At 38.4% G+C, this 16,391-nt stretch overlaps 1 protein-coding gene across 2 annotated transcripts; it reads right to left on the bottom strand.

Annotated features, from left to right (window-relative positions):
- Window positions 1–1,086: 1,086 nt before the first annotated feature.
- Window positions 1,087–15,989, bottom strand: mthfd2l (methylenetetrahydrofolate dehydrogenase (NADP+ dependent) 2 like). 2 transcript variants are annotated; one of them, XM_023288628.3, is made up of 8 exons: window positions 15,825–15,989; window positions 14,473–14,657; window positions 14,123–14,245; window positions 13,464–13,616; window positions 9,955–10,062; window positions 6,280–6,372; window positions 1,799–1,924; window positions 1,087–1,580 (listed from the first exon to the last, which is right to left on the bottom strand). In XM_023288628.3, the coding sequence occupies exons 1-8, from the start codon at window positions 15,965–15,967 to the stop codon at window positions 1,465–1,467; spliced, it is 1,047 nt and encodes a 348-aa protein (XP_023144396.1). In that variant the 5' UTR covers window positions 15,968–15,989; the 3' UTR covers window positions 1,087–1,464. The 2 variants fall into 2 exon arrangements, with proteins under 2 accessions (XP_023144396.1, XP_023144397.1); XM_023288629.3 differs by lacking the exon at window positions 15,825–15,989 and adding an exon at window positions 15,469–15,747.
- Window positions 15,990–16,391: the final 402 nt, after the last annotated feature.

Here is a 16,391-nt window from a genome sequence, read left to right as displayed (position 1 = left end):
TATGCATGACACTGTGTTCAGACTTCTTGATTTGTGCTGCAGTGCTACATCCTTTGCTGTCTTGCCCAATAAAATGCATGCAAGCACACGCTCCCTGTAGATCATGTTGTAAAGTGAGTGTTGTATTTCTGCTGTTTATCTCATGATCATAGTAATGGAGGATAAAGTTGTTTACCTCCTGTGAACTCCAGAGTTGTAAAAGCATGTCATTCAAACTAGACTGCCTGCAGTCGTATTTCACTGTCTCACTGCGACCTGAAACAACTCGTCTTCACTGCTGCGGTGTTTGACCAACGGCTGTTTTTGCATGCTCTCTTTTGATGCATTTTTCAAGAGATTTATGTGATGAACTAGAGCAAAACTGTGTAAGTTAGACTACCATAACAGAACATAATCAGAGAAGTCTAAATCTATTTCATTTTCAAATTTTGTTGATGACTAGTTGTCTCCTTGTAGGGTGTCAACACGCTGGCATTTGAGAATTAGCACTGAACACAAATCAAGTTAGTTTGCAGGCACCAACACATTGGATTAAATTACATTTTCACGAGATTGTGTCAATATAAATACTCAGGGTTTCACCAAAGCCGTCAGGACTCAAAGATCTCTGTTGCACATTTTATGGCAACTGGTGAGACAACCAAAAACTGCCATTTCCACAGCTATGATGTTAACAGAATAATTCCTTTTTAAGAGCTTTATAAGGCTTTATTTTGTGACGCTATCTTGACTTAAAGCCAATGTGAGCAAAATATTTCTATTATAACGTCCTTTAAATTATTATGATGGCTGAAGTTTTTAGTCAAAAGTTGACAAACTAAGAGGAAATTATCATAGTTTATGTTTTACTTTCAGCTCTCTTTGTAAATTTCCCAGGTCAGATGCATTCAGTGAGATGGTACAAGCAACATGCTCTGTTGCCTGTGACAACGTTGACTTTAGTGCCAAAAGTCCCCAAATGAATGGTTCACAAGCCTCATGGTTCTTTGCCTTTGATGCTTATACACTTCTCAATACAGTGTAAACATTCCGCCCAACGCCAAAAAACACAGATCCACATAAGAAGGAAAATGCAGAAACAGACTGTAGTATTGGTGCAGAGCCATTTCTTTTCATTTCATTTCATCATTATTGTTAATTTTCCAGTGAATCTGGAATGCTCAAAATGAACCAAACTGACTTCAGTAGAAAAAATAGCAATCTAAATTCTTAAAAAGTGAAATCTGAAATAACTTAAATAAATAAACAATATAAACACAGTACATATCAAGTAGGTTTTCCAGCAGGTATGGAGTCTTGAGCTCATGGATGTTTAAATAAAAGTGTGTTGGATGTTTGGCAAAAGGTGTGTTTGTGATGTGTACGTAAGTAAACGTATGCATCTGTGTGTGTGTGTGTGTGTTTATATACTGTTTGTACCGTATGGCATTCATTTAAACGAATGGCTTTATACTGGTTCTGTGTTTAATGCATCAGTGCATTTCTGGCAGCAGTCACAGTGTTCTTCATCAGCATAGCAACTGTCATCGGACCCACACCTCCAGGAACAGGTGTGATGAAACCTGCTTTCTCCTTCACTCCTAAAACAAATCAAACAATTGACAGGGAGATGAGTAATATTCTTTATTCCCAAAGAATCTAAGCTAGTATTCACACATAATAATGTCCACACCTCTGTATTTCTGTGGAATACCATTACATGCAGTATGTCAGGAATCCTGTTTTTTATGTATCAGCAGTTAATTAAAAACAAACTCTTAAGCATCAATTTACTTCAGTTAATGTTTTAATTACTTACCCTCAAAGTCCACATCACCGATGAGCCGGAGTTTGCCCGTGTTTGGGTCTTGGATCCGATTTATGCCCACGTCAATGACTGCTGCTCCCTCTTTGATCATATCTGCTGTGATCAGCTTGGGAACACCTACGCATAGAAACCACAGGTACCGTGACAGAGGACGATTTTACTTCTGTTTCAAAGCTTTGCATTGAGCAACAACCACGAACAAAATTGTGAACAAAACTACACTAAAAACGTTTTTTACATGACACGAAACTATGCTGCATATATTCTTGTGCCCGTTGTTTTGCAATTATTTGATTAAACACATCTTAATTATATTTCATTTTATAGTCATATTGTGTGCAAAATATCAGCTGAAATAATTTAGCATAAGTTAGCATAAGTACCTCATTATCTGGTAATAAAGCAGGCAACTGCCAGATTCAAGAACAGGAGGATCTACCTAGTTGTTAACTTAGCTTTAGGACAAATGCTCAAAAAATTCTAAACATTTTTAGCAGAATAGATTTCAAACTGGTGACAGTCTCTCTAACTCCTGCTGATTTAAATTCTAGGACCAAAAATTATATATAATAATAAATAATATTATATTCTACCTGAAAGAACATTCTACAGTACTTTATGACTCCTCACTTGGGATTTGCATTGCAGGGTTCTCAGTGACAGGATAAATGTTGGAAGCAGTGAGTCAATAACAGGTCATTTCCATACACTTTCCCTTTATTTCACTCAAAATCCTGGACAAAGCCATAGCTCAGAATATCTCTATAAAATGCTTTTGTTCTCAAACATGGCTGTAGACGACCCTCAACCTGCCACATCAAAGCACAACACATATGCAACTGGAAAGAAAAATAGACTTTAAGGAGAAATTAACATAATCTCCAAGACCTCCTAATCAATATATAAAATACTGGGGAAAACAAGAACATATTCCAATATATCTATATAGTACTTATAGGATGTAAGCTATGTCGATGTGAAAAACTCTGTTCTGTATTTTTTTAATCGTCCACACCAACCCAGCTTTCAATCTGAAAACACCAAAAAAAAGTTCAAACTAGAAACTATTTCGCTACTGCTTTGTCGGTTGGTTAAAAGCTATCTGCAACCACCATGATGCTCACATTTCAAACACCATACCGATGTAAATAACCCATATCAAGACAGAGATAAGCATTCTGCAGAATCCAAGTTATCAAATCAAAGTCACTGAACAGCAGGCTGTCTTCATGCTCATCTTCACCGTTTAATCACAGGTTCCGGTGAAACACTGTGACATTTACCACTTCACCTTAAAGGGCAGCGTATCATAGAACCTCAGCCGACTGTCTGGGAGGAAGGAAATAATTTAGTATTGTATATTTATTTTGATAACTACTCCTCTTTGAAGTTGTCTGTCTGGAAACGGTCAATTTGAAGTTCTCAGACTGCAATTATACCGTAGCAACAATGGGACCAATCCTGAATCAAATAACAATTAAATACCAGGTTTAACTTATGAAAATAACACTGATCATAATAAGTGTAGCACACAGACACTAGAGGAGCTCAGTGACACGCTAACCTTAAACTACATACTGAATCTAACTGCCTACCAACTGCAATTACTGCAAGTTTCACAACAATTTAATCCTCACTAAATTCAAACGCATGCAGATTCCCAAATGGCTGGATGACTGGTGTTATTTAATCATAAAGTATAGTGTCAATGCAGTTGACTATTTCCTAAACTCATATTTAACAATTTGATAAAAAAAGAAGTTCAGGTGTCCTTCCCAGGGAGCAGCTTCTAGTCATGAGGAAAAAGCCGATGTATCACAAATGGACAACAGCACGGCACCCCTTGAGGTATTATGTTACCAAAGAGTGTTTCAACAGGTATTGCTGTCATGTATTGGTTGATGGTCTCACATTCCAGCTGCCAAAGATCACTATTGTTCCAGAAAGCTGAACTCTGTTACCGTAGATGAGGCAGAGCAACAGGTAACTACAGGGAAACTTCAGTGTTGGTTAGTTAGATTCCAGCAAGATCACTCAAGTAAGGGCTGGCAAGCACTTTTCACAATCTTTGCTACTTATTGCAAAACCAGGCCACATAATTCCCTCTATGCCAGTTCCAACAACAATGAAACATCATCCGACATGGACTTAAGGAGAACGTTTAGTGTTGACAACTAGAACTGCTTCAATTACACAATAAACAAGAAAAGCACTTTGAGAGTGCAGTACTCTGCCAAGGCTGTTCAGTCGTCGTATCATTTCCGATGGCTGAAATCTTGAAAAAATTTGTGGCTGAAATCACAGCACTATAGAATGTGTCCATTTAATATAAATGTACCCACAAACAAAATGACCTTGCACTGAGCACAGGTGCCTGTTATGCATGTGTACATTACGTACCGATACCAAATCGCTGAGCTAAATATGTTGCAGGCGGCGGGAATTGATGGGACTCGGAAACACCCCCACAATTTAATCAATCGTTTCTTGTATCATTTCCGACGGATAAATCCTGATAAGTTCGCAACAGTCCATTTGTAGTAGGATGACAATCATGTGATCGTCAGCAGGCAGCTGGTGTAGTGTTCACTTGTCATAGTTACAGTGACGCCGTGACGCCATCTTGCAATGATACAGAAATATTTAACAAAGCCGTGGATCCAGACCATAAGCCGCATCACTGCCAAAATCTAATCACTTGGTCCTTGTGTCACTTCTGACCCGTCTCTGAAAATTTCATCCAAATCCGTTCATTTTTCAGTAATGTTGCTAACAGACAGACAAACAGACAAACCAACAGCGATCGTCACATAACTCCGCCGAGGCGCCACCTCCTTGGCAGAGTAATAAAAACAATCACTTGCCTAGTTGTAGTAAATTCTGCTTAATTTGTATGAAAAATTGTAGCAAATAAACTAATGCATATATATATATATATATATATATATATATATATATATATATATATATATATATATATATATATATATATATATATATATATATATATATATATATATATATATATATATATATATATATATATATATATATATATATATATATATATATATATATATGTGTGTGTGTGTGTGTGTATAATATATGTGTGTGTATGTATATATATATATGTGTGTGTGTGTGTATATATATATATATATATATATATATAGAGAGAGAGAGAGAGAGAGAGAGAGAGAGAGTATATGAATGAGAAAAACACATTCACTGTCATATAGAAAATACTAACGTTCAGTTTACGTAAGCACAATTGTCAATTAATTAATGAATCTGGTGATATATTATTCACCACTTATATTTATAATTGACCCTCAACCCTGAGCAGTTTATGTGTGTTTCCTGTTCTGTCACATTTTTACACACTGTCGGCTCACTTTTCACCACAATATCAAGTCCTGCACCTCTACAGAAACACTGCAACGATGACGAGAAATAGACACAACTCAAAAATATCTTCTGTGCAGTATAACAAAGTTTAAAACCCATAAATCATTACATGAAAAAAGAAAAAAACAAATGTGTCATTTATTTGTTTCCATACTTGTCCCCTGTCTGCTCTGTGTAAGCATAGCCTGGAGTTCAGCACAACTCAGCCCAGTCACTAATGGCTTTTCATTGCGTTGAGGAATGCAGGTTTTTTTTTTTTCTGGGATAGAACAAATACTTTTTTTGTGGCATTTTCAATGGCACATAGAGAATAACTTTGTTTTAAAGAAATATCACAATTTTAAGCTTTGGTTTGGTTAATTTCCTTGACTTAACTGCATGCTACAAATGCATAGTTCAACAACTGGGGGAAAGCTTCTGGCTCTGAAAAATGATGTAATTTTGGTGATTTTTCTTAAAGATAACATGGACTACATTTCTAATCACATATTTTTTTTCCTTTCAGTATGTCCTGCAGCTTCCCAGAAAGTGCATGATGTTGAATACAATTAGACAGACTACTCCGTCATAAGATTGCGTGTTAAACTTTGACCGCCTTGCTCGTTTATCTGTCACAGGCTGTTGTGCAACATAAGCTGTCATCTGTCTGTGTACTCTGAGTGGCCCCAGTTTGTTTATACTCATGTCAGACACTGTGAGGTATTTGATATGACGACACAGAGGACTGTGGGTCAGGATGGCCAGAAAAGCATGCCGACACGCATCTTGTAAAACCCTACCGGATATAGTAGGACATCCTGGTATTTTCCTGGTAAACTGAAGTGGACATCCTATGTATTGAAACACACTAAATATGTTACACTATTTTTGTGTTGTAGTCTAAGTACTGGAACACATTCATGTCTTTATAACCAAATTGAGGCTGTAAAAGTTAATATAAAAGTTAATTAAGGAAACATTGGCTGGTGCCATGTTCTTTATCAGGCATGTGACTTTTACAATGACATCTTTAATTGTGAAAGAATGGACAGCATTGCGTCTTACTGTCTCCTGGCTGTAATTACCTGCAGCTGCAATAATGATGTCAGCCAGGCTGGTTAGTTCTTTCAGCCGCTCCCTCGGTGTGCATCTGTGAGCGATGGTCACTGTGGCATCACCTGAGGGAGAAAATGATTTTGCTTTTGTTAATTCAACCAAATAAGAAAAAAACACTGAACATTTTTTCACCTCTATGGTGCGTAGCCTTGTGAATAATTTTGGCTTCATATTGGTTTTGATGTCGGTCTCTGAGGTTTCTGCCACCACCCTTCCCCTTTGGGGCTACTTACTATAGAAACAGCAGTATCTATGAAAACCACAGACTGTGGTAGCTGTCCTGACTGAAAATTAAATTATTTCAAGGTATAAAAAACACGATTTTCAGCTATTTATACATTTTTAAAGTACCAAGAGTAAGCAATATGTTAACTTTAAATCACAATTTTGTACCATTTAAACTTTTAAAAAGCTATTAATAAATATTTCAAGTGGACTACATGCAATCTGCACAATTATAATTTAAGCATCTTGGTGGATCACCTTAAATAAACTGCTCGATTGCCAGTTTTTGCCAAGAAAGTAAATCTAAACTGATACTGATCCCTTCTACCATCCATTATCTGTTGTGAGGTGCTTTAATTGTTTTCTATCATTGTATATATGTGTTCAAATCAGCCTATGAGCCGACAGTGATTGATTTCTCACACTTTATGTTTACTTTGCAGTAAATAGTCCACAAACGGTCAACATTCTATCTGCTTGTGTTGTATTAGGTTGGTGGCACAGGTTGTCAAAGCACAGACCTAAAAACCTAACCTATGTAACTTTGGTGAATGTACTTTGAATTTGCATGTACATTCATTCTGGCCAGCTGTGTTTTGGACTATATAAAATATAAGTACTAATTTCTTTCAGTTACATTACTGTTGGATCTGCTAATACAGTGACAGGTGCTGGTGGCGTAAGGACACTTTACTTAGGCAGTAATTACACAATGAGGAAATGCAGTAATTTTAATCTTTAACTACGTGTGAGGACACTTTGCATCATCATAACTGGGACCAGTAATGCGGGTGTGGAGCGAGATAAAAAAGCCCACACAAGGAAGGATTCTGGGAAGATAAGAAAGCGAGAGAAGGAAGGGCAAGTCACAGCACATCAAACCTGCAGATTGCATACCTGATAAAATGTGTGTGTTTTTGTATTACTCATGTTGTGGGGACATAAATCTGTTTACACAGTCTCATTGTGGCGATTTGACTTCCATTTGGGAAAAGAAAGATGTATTTACTGGAGAAAAAAAGTGCTTGTTATTAGCTGCATCAGCTTTGTAATCTTATCATTATGCATTGGCACATTTAACTCGTCTTTAAAGGTATAGGTGAGCATACAACACAGGGTAAAAACAAGGCTGTTAGATAATATTTAAAGGTCCAGTGTGCAGGATGTAGGGGGATCTATTGGCAGAAATGTAATATGACACTGATAATTATGTTTTAATTAGTGCATAATTGCTTGTACATGGGAATTGTTGTGTTTTTGTTATCTCAGAATGACCCCTTTATCTACAGACGGAGTCGGTCCTCTTTCATGGAGTCTACCATGTTTCTACAGTATGTCAGAACAGACAAACCAAACAATGGGCTCTGCAGGGTTTTTTCTTTTGTTTTTTTTTAGCAGGCACTGTTGGTTCTCCTACATGCTAAGAAGGGGAGAGTGATGTAAGGCCTAATCAGATGGTTGAGATCTTCAACCTTCCTGCTAGAACTTTAACTGATCTTGTGGTGTGACACTGCAAAAACAGTAAATTATTTGAATTTGTGTACAAGCTGATACGCTTAAATGCTGGGATTTAGAGGTTTATGAAAATGTTTTTTTTTTCTACTACTGTTTATCATTTTATGTGAGGTCAATTCCTCTGAAGTCAGAAAAATTGTAAGGTATCCTGTTGACCCAACAGTCTTTCCTACATAGCATACACTCATTCCTCCGCATTTCAGTTCCAATTTTGCACAGTTACACATTACTTAATATCACATTAAAGTCATGAAATTCCTCTCTCTTAGGATCAAGTAGCAAAAGGGATTTTAATTAGAAATTTGAGTTCGACAGAGGGTTAATATCATTCAGATTGTTCTGCGTTTAGTGGGCAGACTGGTCTTAAATTGCCCATGGCTGATATGAGAAATACAATTTCAGGTGATACTAAATAGGCATAATTAAATTTTGTGAGTTCTTTTCTGCTTACATAAAAAACATTAGCCATCTGTGTGCACTCAGAAGTCTTGTGTTTTCTCATTTTACAGGATTAATTCAGGGGAGCTGTGTACCATCAGTGAGGCTAAAGTAGCTGCAACATCTGTATAAATCAGTCCAAACTTTAGGTGCTTGCACTTGCTTTTATGTGTTCACTGCAAAAGATCGGACAATCCCGAGTTATTTGACAGCAGCTTTGACAGGGCTGTGCTGGGTAAACAATAAGGGTACTGGTATTGCATCGTATCACTTTTGCTGCCAAGTAATTAGGAAAATGTGATTTTTTTTTTGAACGATTGATGTGAAATGAGTAATTCCAGTTTCAGGTAACTTGCCCAACATTGTTAAATACCACATGAAGACTCATTCAAACTGGAATTTCATTCCACACTTTCAGTTTCTCTGAACTGAGATTTCTATTAAGGGGAAATATCAGCCTAAACATTGCATGAAACAAAACTGGAGGAGAAAATATAAGCAATGTGGCAGACAATTTGAAAGGCAACATATTTCCAACAGTTTCAACATAAAATCTAGCAGCGGTTATTAATAGATGCTATATTGGTTGCTTTGTGTTACTCTTCACTGTATATTTTTTGCTATACTTTATAGGGCATAAAAACGGTTACAGTATAAGATACACATCAAAGCAAAAAGTTTTAATTTTTAATGGTGCAACCAAATTAAGTAAATCACTAGTTTAAAAGTAGCTAGTAGTTCCTAAGTATTTACAAGGACTTTACACGCAAACATAGACATGGATTTAGAAATCCAGGTAATTTGCTTCCTTGTTTTCTTACAGGCTTAATTTTTTTCCCTTTTTCCACTATGACATTCTAGGAAACTCAAAAGGGGTTCTCATTTGAGGTATCTGATATCCAAACTAGTTGAGGCTACCACTGATTGGATCCTAATTTTTTCTATGCAAAGCAACCTTAAATCTATGACAAATTTAAACAAATAAATAATGTTTTTTCTTCATCCAATTCAGAAATAGAGACTGAGGACCACTGCTATGTTTTGATCTCATGACCCAGACTATATTTTTTCAGAGCATGCAGCTGTGAGTGAGTTATTTACACCTTCATGTTGATCTGACCTGTGATATTGGTGTACTTTGACATGTCAAGCATACCTTGTTGCTTCATCCTAACATGCATAGCCATTCCAAATCCCATCCCTTCTTCCTGTACCCTTATAAGGAGTGGATCCGTCCCCAGGCGGTGCACAATGCCAAAAGTCTCACCCTGTGCTTTTCCTTTACACTCCCTGGGTTTTCTTCTAAAGCAGGACATGCATCAGCATTTTTTGTTTAATCAAAAAGGTGAGGAGTCATTAAAGCCTTCACTTATTTCCTACAAAGTGCAGCACACCAAACATACTACATTGCTGACTCACCTACAACAAAGAGAAACATACATGCACCCGCACACACATTCTCTTACCCCCAGGTCGTTCATGGTTGCGATCAGTGTGCAGCAACATTGCAATGGGCATTCCAACATTCTTGGAGCGACCAGCGACCAGAACATTCTTTCCCACAGTCTCTATACCTGCACAAAGACATTTTAGGGGGATATCATTAAAAAAATTATACTTAATTGACTGTATTGAAAAAAAGAGACATTTAAAATTGCTAGAGAAACACAAAATGAAAACAAATGAAGAGCCCAAGGCAGTATTTAACCTTTGAATAATCAGACAGGCATGTGGAGAGAGATTATTCCACCAACTGCACCATAGTCTAGCACCACAATGTCCCGCCTGTGACAACTACATCTATTGTTGGCTGACCGAAAAGTCATCAAAATGATTTATAATGGGAGGACAGGTATGCATACACTTGTCAAAAATTGCAGTTTGCTAATAAAGCTTGTATTAGATATATGGATGCTGTTGAGTCATGGTGTCAAATGTCAAGCTACAAAAACACAGTGACTAAGAATATTACAAAGACATTTCACCTGTCAGTTCTGTTTTTTTAACTAGAAATAAGAGTTGCTTCCTTGCTTAGTAATTTGAAACACCTACTAAACCGCTTTGATTAGGTGCAGTTCGACTAGACACAAACAAGTCTGATTACTACCAGCCCTAAAATTAACACTGAAGCAAACCATTTCCAGAAACATAGCATTGGCTAAAAGGTCTCACCTGTAGCCCACTATGCCAAAATCACGAGATGAGCAAGACAGTGACTGAAACATCAGTACATCAGTCTGGAAAGTGCTATAAAGTGAATTCCAAGGCTTTGGGACTCAGAAATCCACAGTGACAGACATTGTCTACAAATAGAGAAGATTTGGAATAATAGTGCTAAAACCACTGGTAAACCATAGGAACATTAAAGCTCATCTGAGGTTTGTCACAACACACTTTGATGATTCTCAAACATTTTGAGAGAATGTTATATGCAATTTAGAATTTAGAATACAGGAATCCAATTAAAATTAGCATAAACCAAAGACAAAATTAGACAAAATAATATACAGGTTGAGCATGGACGTGGCAGCATAATATTATGTTGATGCTTTGCTGCTTCAAGCCTGGGATAACTTCATAACTGAGAAAGGAAAAATCTCAAGTGAGTTAAAGGTCATCATTCTGTGAGTTTAGGCGCCAGTGCAGATGAGTAATGCTGCAAGATAATGATGCCACACATAAGAACATGACTCAAAAGGAATAAAACTTAAGTTTTGAAGTAGTCTTGTCAAAGCCCGGACACAAACCCCATTGAGTTGCTGTGGGACTTTAAAAAAGTGGTTTAAGTTGACAAACCCTCTATTGAGGCTGCACTAAAGCATTTCTGCAAAGAAGATAAAGATAAATCTCACTACAGTGATGTCAGAGATTGATCTTCAGGTACTGGAAGGGTTTGGCTGCAGTTGTTATATCAAAAGGTGGCACAATCAGCTTTTAAGTTTGGCTGCTTTTTTACACTGGTGATTTAGTGTGATCTAGCCCATTTGGTAGAATATAATGGTCTGGCTGCACCTCGCTACCATTCTGCTATAGGGGAAGAGAAACACACTGGCTTGTTAGCATTTCTTAAAACTGATTACAGTTCTTGTGGGTGGGGCTAAACAAATAAAGTGGCTTCAGTGTTCACTCCAAAGAGTGAACACTGGTGAAATTATTTTGGTGGAATATTTGCAAGCGCAGAGGTGACCACAGTCACTAAATTGGGCGATCCAACAATGAAAAACTAGCAGGGCTGCTTTACAGCACAATCCAAATCCTCGGCAAACCTTGAACTTCTCTGTGTTTTACGTTGCTACTCAAAATTGGGGTTGTTGTTGTTTCACGCAGCAAAGCAACAATATTGGAAAGAGAGAATGAAGCCACCTGACATGAGTGGCCAATGTCAGCTTTATACCCACATCCTACATTAAGTCAGACTAGGTGTTGGATAACTTTGTGGCTTCAATAAATACAATTATCACTTAAATTTGTATTTTGTGTTCATCCGTTTGTCTTTATTTTATGCTAAATTATGCTTAAAGAGCTGAAAATGTTTTGAAGAAGATAGTCACAAAAATACAGTCGGCACTGCAGCAAGGAGTAAATGTCTATTACATGCCTTTAATTAGTCAGATATGTTAATGGTTAAATCCCTATTTTTTACCATTGACACTAATGCCTTCTCATTGCTTTATTTAAACCAGGGACCTCAACAACTTCAGATCACTGACTGCCCACAGTATTCATGCGTGAGAAGACACCCTCTCACGCAAGCTTTGTACTTATCCAACGATGAGTATTTGAAACATCCTAATCATTCGGATAGACAAGCGGATTATGCTGCACCCTTGACTCTCCACTCTCAACTCAGTCAACAAAGCAAGTACAGAAAGCTTCTTAAGCAGCTTCAACATTGTGTGGGCAAGGGAATTTCAAAAATCTTGATAGCTGATAGTGCAAACAGCCATCAAGGTCTCTCATTTCTTCATAGTGGGTACTCTACATTTAACATCATCAAAGTCCCTCCCAGTCCTATCATGGTGTCTTTGTCCTTGATTTGTGGCCAGGGGAACCACAGCATCTGAACTATGCAATAACTTTTTTTTCCTCATCAGCCTTCTCAGAAACAATAAACTGAAGAGAATAAACCAGATCAGCACCCAAGATTAACTAGAGGTTTAGCTCTGCTTGTCAACAACAGCACCCTCCTTTGGGTTTGATTAGTAAGGCTACCAAGGAGTTATTTCCCATTACAGAAAATGTTCTGATAATATAGTTTAATATCAGAAACATCTATTCTAATACCTGTAGCATCTCTAAGTACAGCCATTACTGTCAGAATTAAAATCTGAATTAAAATCTGACAGTCAGTCACTCTACAGGACAGCTCTGTTTTAACAGCTGCCTCTAATACTTTGTTAAAAGATTGTTTGTAGTTTAACCTTGTCTGCTAAACTGAAGGAATTGTATTCCTTCTTTCAAGTTAATTTACACACCTGTTGAGAAAATTTTGATTTTAATTAAAATCAGAAGAGTTCTGGCTACCACACTGATAGCTGCTTGTCAATAAACACTTTTCAAGTTCTCAATTGCCACAGTATTTACACTATCTTGGTCAAGGGTATGAATTACAGCATATAGAGGTACTAGTATCTAGTGGGCCTGTCATGATAAATGACCGCAAAAACCCGCTCCTCAAACTGCCCGAGAGTTACCTTTACATTTTTCATAACTGGAGGTCACCATTTGTTGAGATTTGATGACTTTAAAGTATGAGTTGCAGAAATAGGTTTGGCTTCAGTTATGTATCTTAAAGATTGATAAATTATGGCAACAGTGCAAACCACTGCACTACAGAGCCACCCAATATCACAACTCCTCAGTTAAATTTAATAGGTCTATAATGCCCTCTAGGGGATTATTTGTTTCCAGCAACAATGAAGCTTGAAGAAAACTGGGCCTGAGTAAATGAGATGAATAAGATTTGGTGGTTTACCTGCTCTTTTGATAATCTCCCAGACAGCTGCAGGTGTGGCAGGAACCATTGATCTCTGGTCCAGGCACAGCTTCCCGATATTCACAATATGGAAGCCATCTACATCCTTCTCTGGAGCGATGGCATTACATACTGCTCGCTCATTGATATGTTCTAAAGAGAGGAGAGAAAAGAACAGATGCTCAGTGGTATGTATAAAAAAACGTGGGACATGAAGACAAATTGTTGATAACTAAACTTGTACTACATGCTGCTATAAACATACAAAATGGGGATCTTTTTAATATGTCCATAAATATTTTCCTCACTTTGATTTCAACAATCGCCTCAGCCAGGCATTTCCTACGGAAATAATACAATGCGAGACAAAAACTACTGAGGTGTGGAGAAAGGATTGATAGACAAGGTTTGTGTCCCTCAGCCAAATATAAATGTGTCTATTGTCTACAGTAAATCATGAAATGGAACATTATAAAAAAAAAAAACAATATGCTTAAAACCTCCTTTTAAGTTGTATGTATACTTACAAGTCACATATAAAAATCCATACTTGTACTGTGTGTACAGGTCAAGCTGAGATACCACTGTACTAACCAGTTAACATCGGGATGTCAGTGAGGAAAAGTCTGCTGTGTACAGCTGTGGGGCTTTTTGTTTACCTGGAAGTGGCAGCTGCACCAAGAGGCCACTGACCCTCCAGTCACGGTTCATCTTGTCAATCAGCTCCAGCAGCTCCTCCTGGGACACTGAGCTTGGTCGCACCACTGTGTCACTGGAAATACCTGGAGAGCACATACATATCCCACATACCGTGGTAAAATGTAGCCATGTGCATGTTGCATAACATTACGCTACATTAGTATTGCCTATGAAAAATGTGTTTAACCATGTGTATCAGTATATCCATGCATGCTTAAAAATATGGAATGCACAAGGGAGATCTATGTTATGGCTGTAACCTGCATGATGCACATTATGAATACAGTGTTCAAGAATGCATGTACTGTACCCAGGATGCTGGCTGCCCGGGTCTTGTTCTTTACATAGGTACGGCTGGCTGGGTCGTCCCCCACTAGGACCACTCCTAGGTGGGGTCTCATGTTACCCTGAGCTACCAGCTCTTCAACATCACGCTGGATTTCTCTGTGGAGCTGACGAGCCAATTCTGTTCCCGAAATCACCACAGCAGCATGCCTGGAGAGGGGTATTGTAAAGACGTGAATGAATGTGCATATACACAGCAACAGCAGCTAACATCATCAACATAACAAATTAACAGCACTACAAAATGGCGATTTAGGAGCTAATTTCGGACACAGGCATAGTCTACAACAAGCTACATACAGCATAAGCATAACAGAATCACTGAAATTCAGATACGTGTTTTGGTTTTTGTGTGCCCCCCTGCATGCACCCCTGGCTAGCTTAACTAGAGTAACAAATTAGCATTACGTTACTCTTTGTTTAACCTTTGAACTAATAAAAGTTTTTGAAATATGCGACTACTGAGAGACCCCAGTGTTGAAGTCCAGCTAAATAACTGAGGTGTAGAGTCACTATTAACCTCGTGATTCACCTTAACGGTTAAACTGAAGCTAACCATCCTTTAGCTGCCACAGCTAACATCACCAAGTTAATAAACTAACAGCACTACAAAATGGCGTTATAGGAGCTAATTTCGGACACAGGTAGTTTACAACAAGCTACATACAGCATAAGCATGACAAAATTACTGAAATTCAGATATGTGTTTTGGTTTTGGTGTGCCCCCTGAGATTTTCACGTCTCATCTTGCCACCCCTTTGAAAAAAATCTGGACGCGCCCCTGGCTAGCTTAACTAGAGTAACACATTAGCATTACATTACTGTTTATTGAAGCTCTAAATCTAATAGAAATGTGAGAATGTACTTTTGTTTTTGAAATACACGACTACTGACAGACCCGTGTGTTAAAGACCAGCTAAATAACTGAGGTGTAGAGTCACTATTAGCCACGGTGATTCACCTTAATGGTTAGACTGAAGCTAACCGTCCTTTAGCTGCCGCAGCTAACATCATTCCGATGCAGCGTCCATCAACGGTCAGCTACAACCGGCGAAACTGCGGTGACATGTAATTCTGACACATTTGCTGACACCGCTGTCCGGTTTAATTACACTAGTAATTCACGCATCATTCAATATGTGACAGTAGGTCCGTTAAAACCTGCCCTCTCTACCGTGAACGGTGAACGCCGCTGTCAATCACCATCCTCCGACACGTGACAGCACACACGCCTTCACCGGCGCTCATCCCCTCCGCAAACTAACACCGACTACTAAGAGGAGAAAACGGCGGTGTTTCTGACGTGCTGCCGTTTACCTCGTCGCCGACTGGTGGACATGTCTCCTCTGGCTCTCGCATTTTCTGTGCGTCCGCAGTTTGGCCCGGCAGCAGCGATGGTGTAACGTTAGCGGGCTACAAATCCTGAAGGAGGAGCGTAGCGGTGAAACAGAGGCCGCCATGTTTGTGTGTGTGTCCAGGAGCGTGGAGGGTGTGCGCCGTGCGTGTGCGCGTCCACGAGTGGGATAAGGTGGTGGGGGGGCAGGACAGTGAATGCAGCTGATGAATGATGGACTGATCTGCACGCACTGTATATACTGTAGTTTATAAGGAACAGCTGACTGCTTTGTTTCAGCTGATTCTTTATCTGTTGTGGAAACAGATGGACATGGAGCGCATCCACGACAACAGAGCTGCAGAAAGTACACAACTCTCACTGTAGAGATAGATCCCATATAACCAGGGTTGGAATGGAAGCAAACACATTTACTCAAGTGCGTGTACTCACAGGTAAATTAAAGTACAAATGAAGATTGGAACTGCTCCGTTGACCTTTGTTGTGTCCATTTTTAAATCTATATGCATAAGTGTAGAATATATAGTGAA

The sequence above is a fragment of the Amphiprion ocellaris genome, chromosome 6 (genome assembly GCF_022539595.1).
Source record: "Amphiprion ocellaris isolate individual 3 ecotype Okinawa chromosome 6, ASM2253959v1, whole genome shotgun sequence".
NCBI classification, from domain to species: Eukaryota; Metazoa; Chordata; class Actinopteri; family Pomacentridae; genus Amphiprion; species Amphiprion ocellaris.
The sequence above is the reverse complement of the archived record's forward strand: the minus strand, read 5'-3'. Positions and strand labels throughout refer to the sequence as shown.

Coding starts and splice junctions, on each gene's coding strand:
- mthfd2l (XM_023288628.3), bottom strand. CDS start 15,967: ATGGCGGCCTCTGTTTCACCGCTACGCTCCTCCTTCAGGATTTGTAGC. Junction 14,658..15,824: donor GTCCACCAGTCGGCGACGAG/GTAAACGGCAGC, acceptor ACCCCTCTCCAG/GCATGCTGCTGTGGTGATTT. Junction 13,617..14,122: donor GGTGCAGCTGCCACTTCCAG/GTAAACAAAAAG, acceptor TCCTCTCTTTAG/AACATATCAATGAGCGAGCA.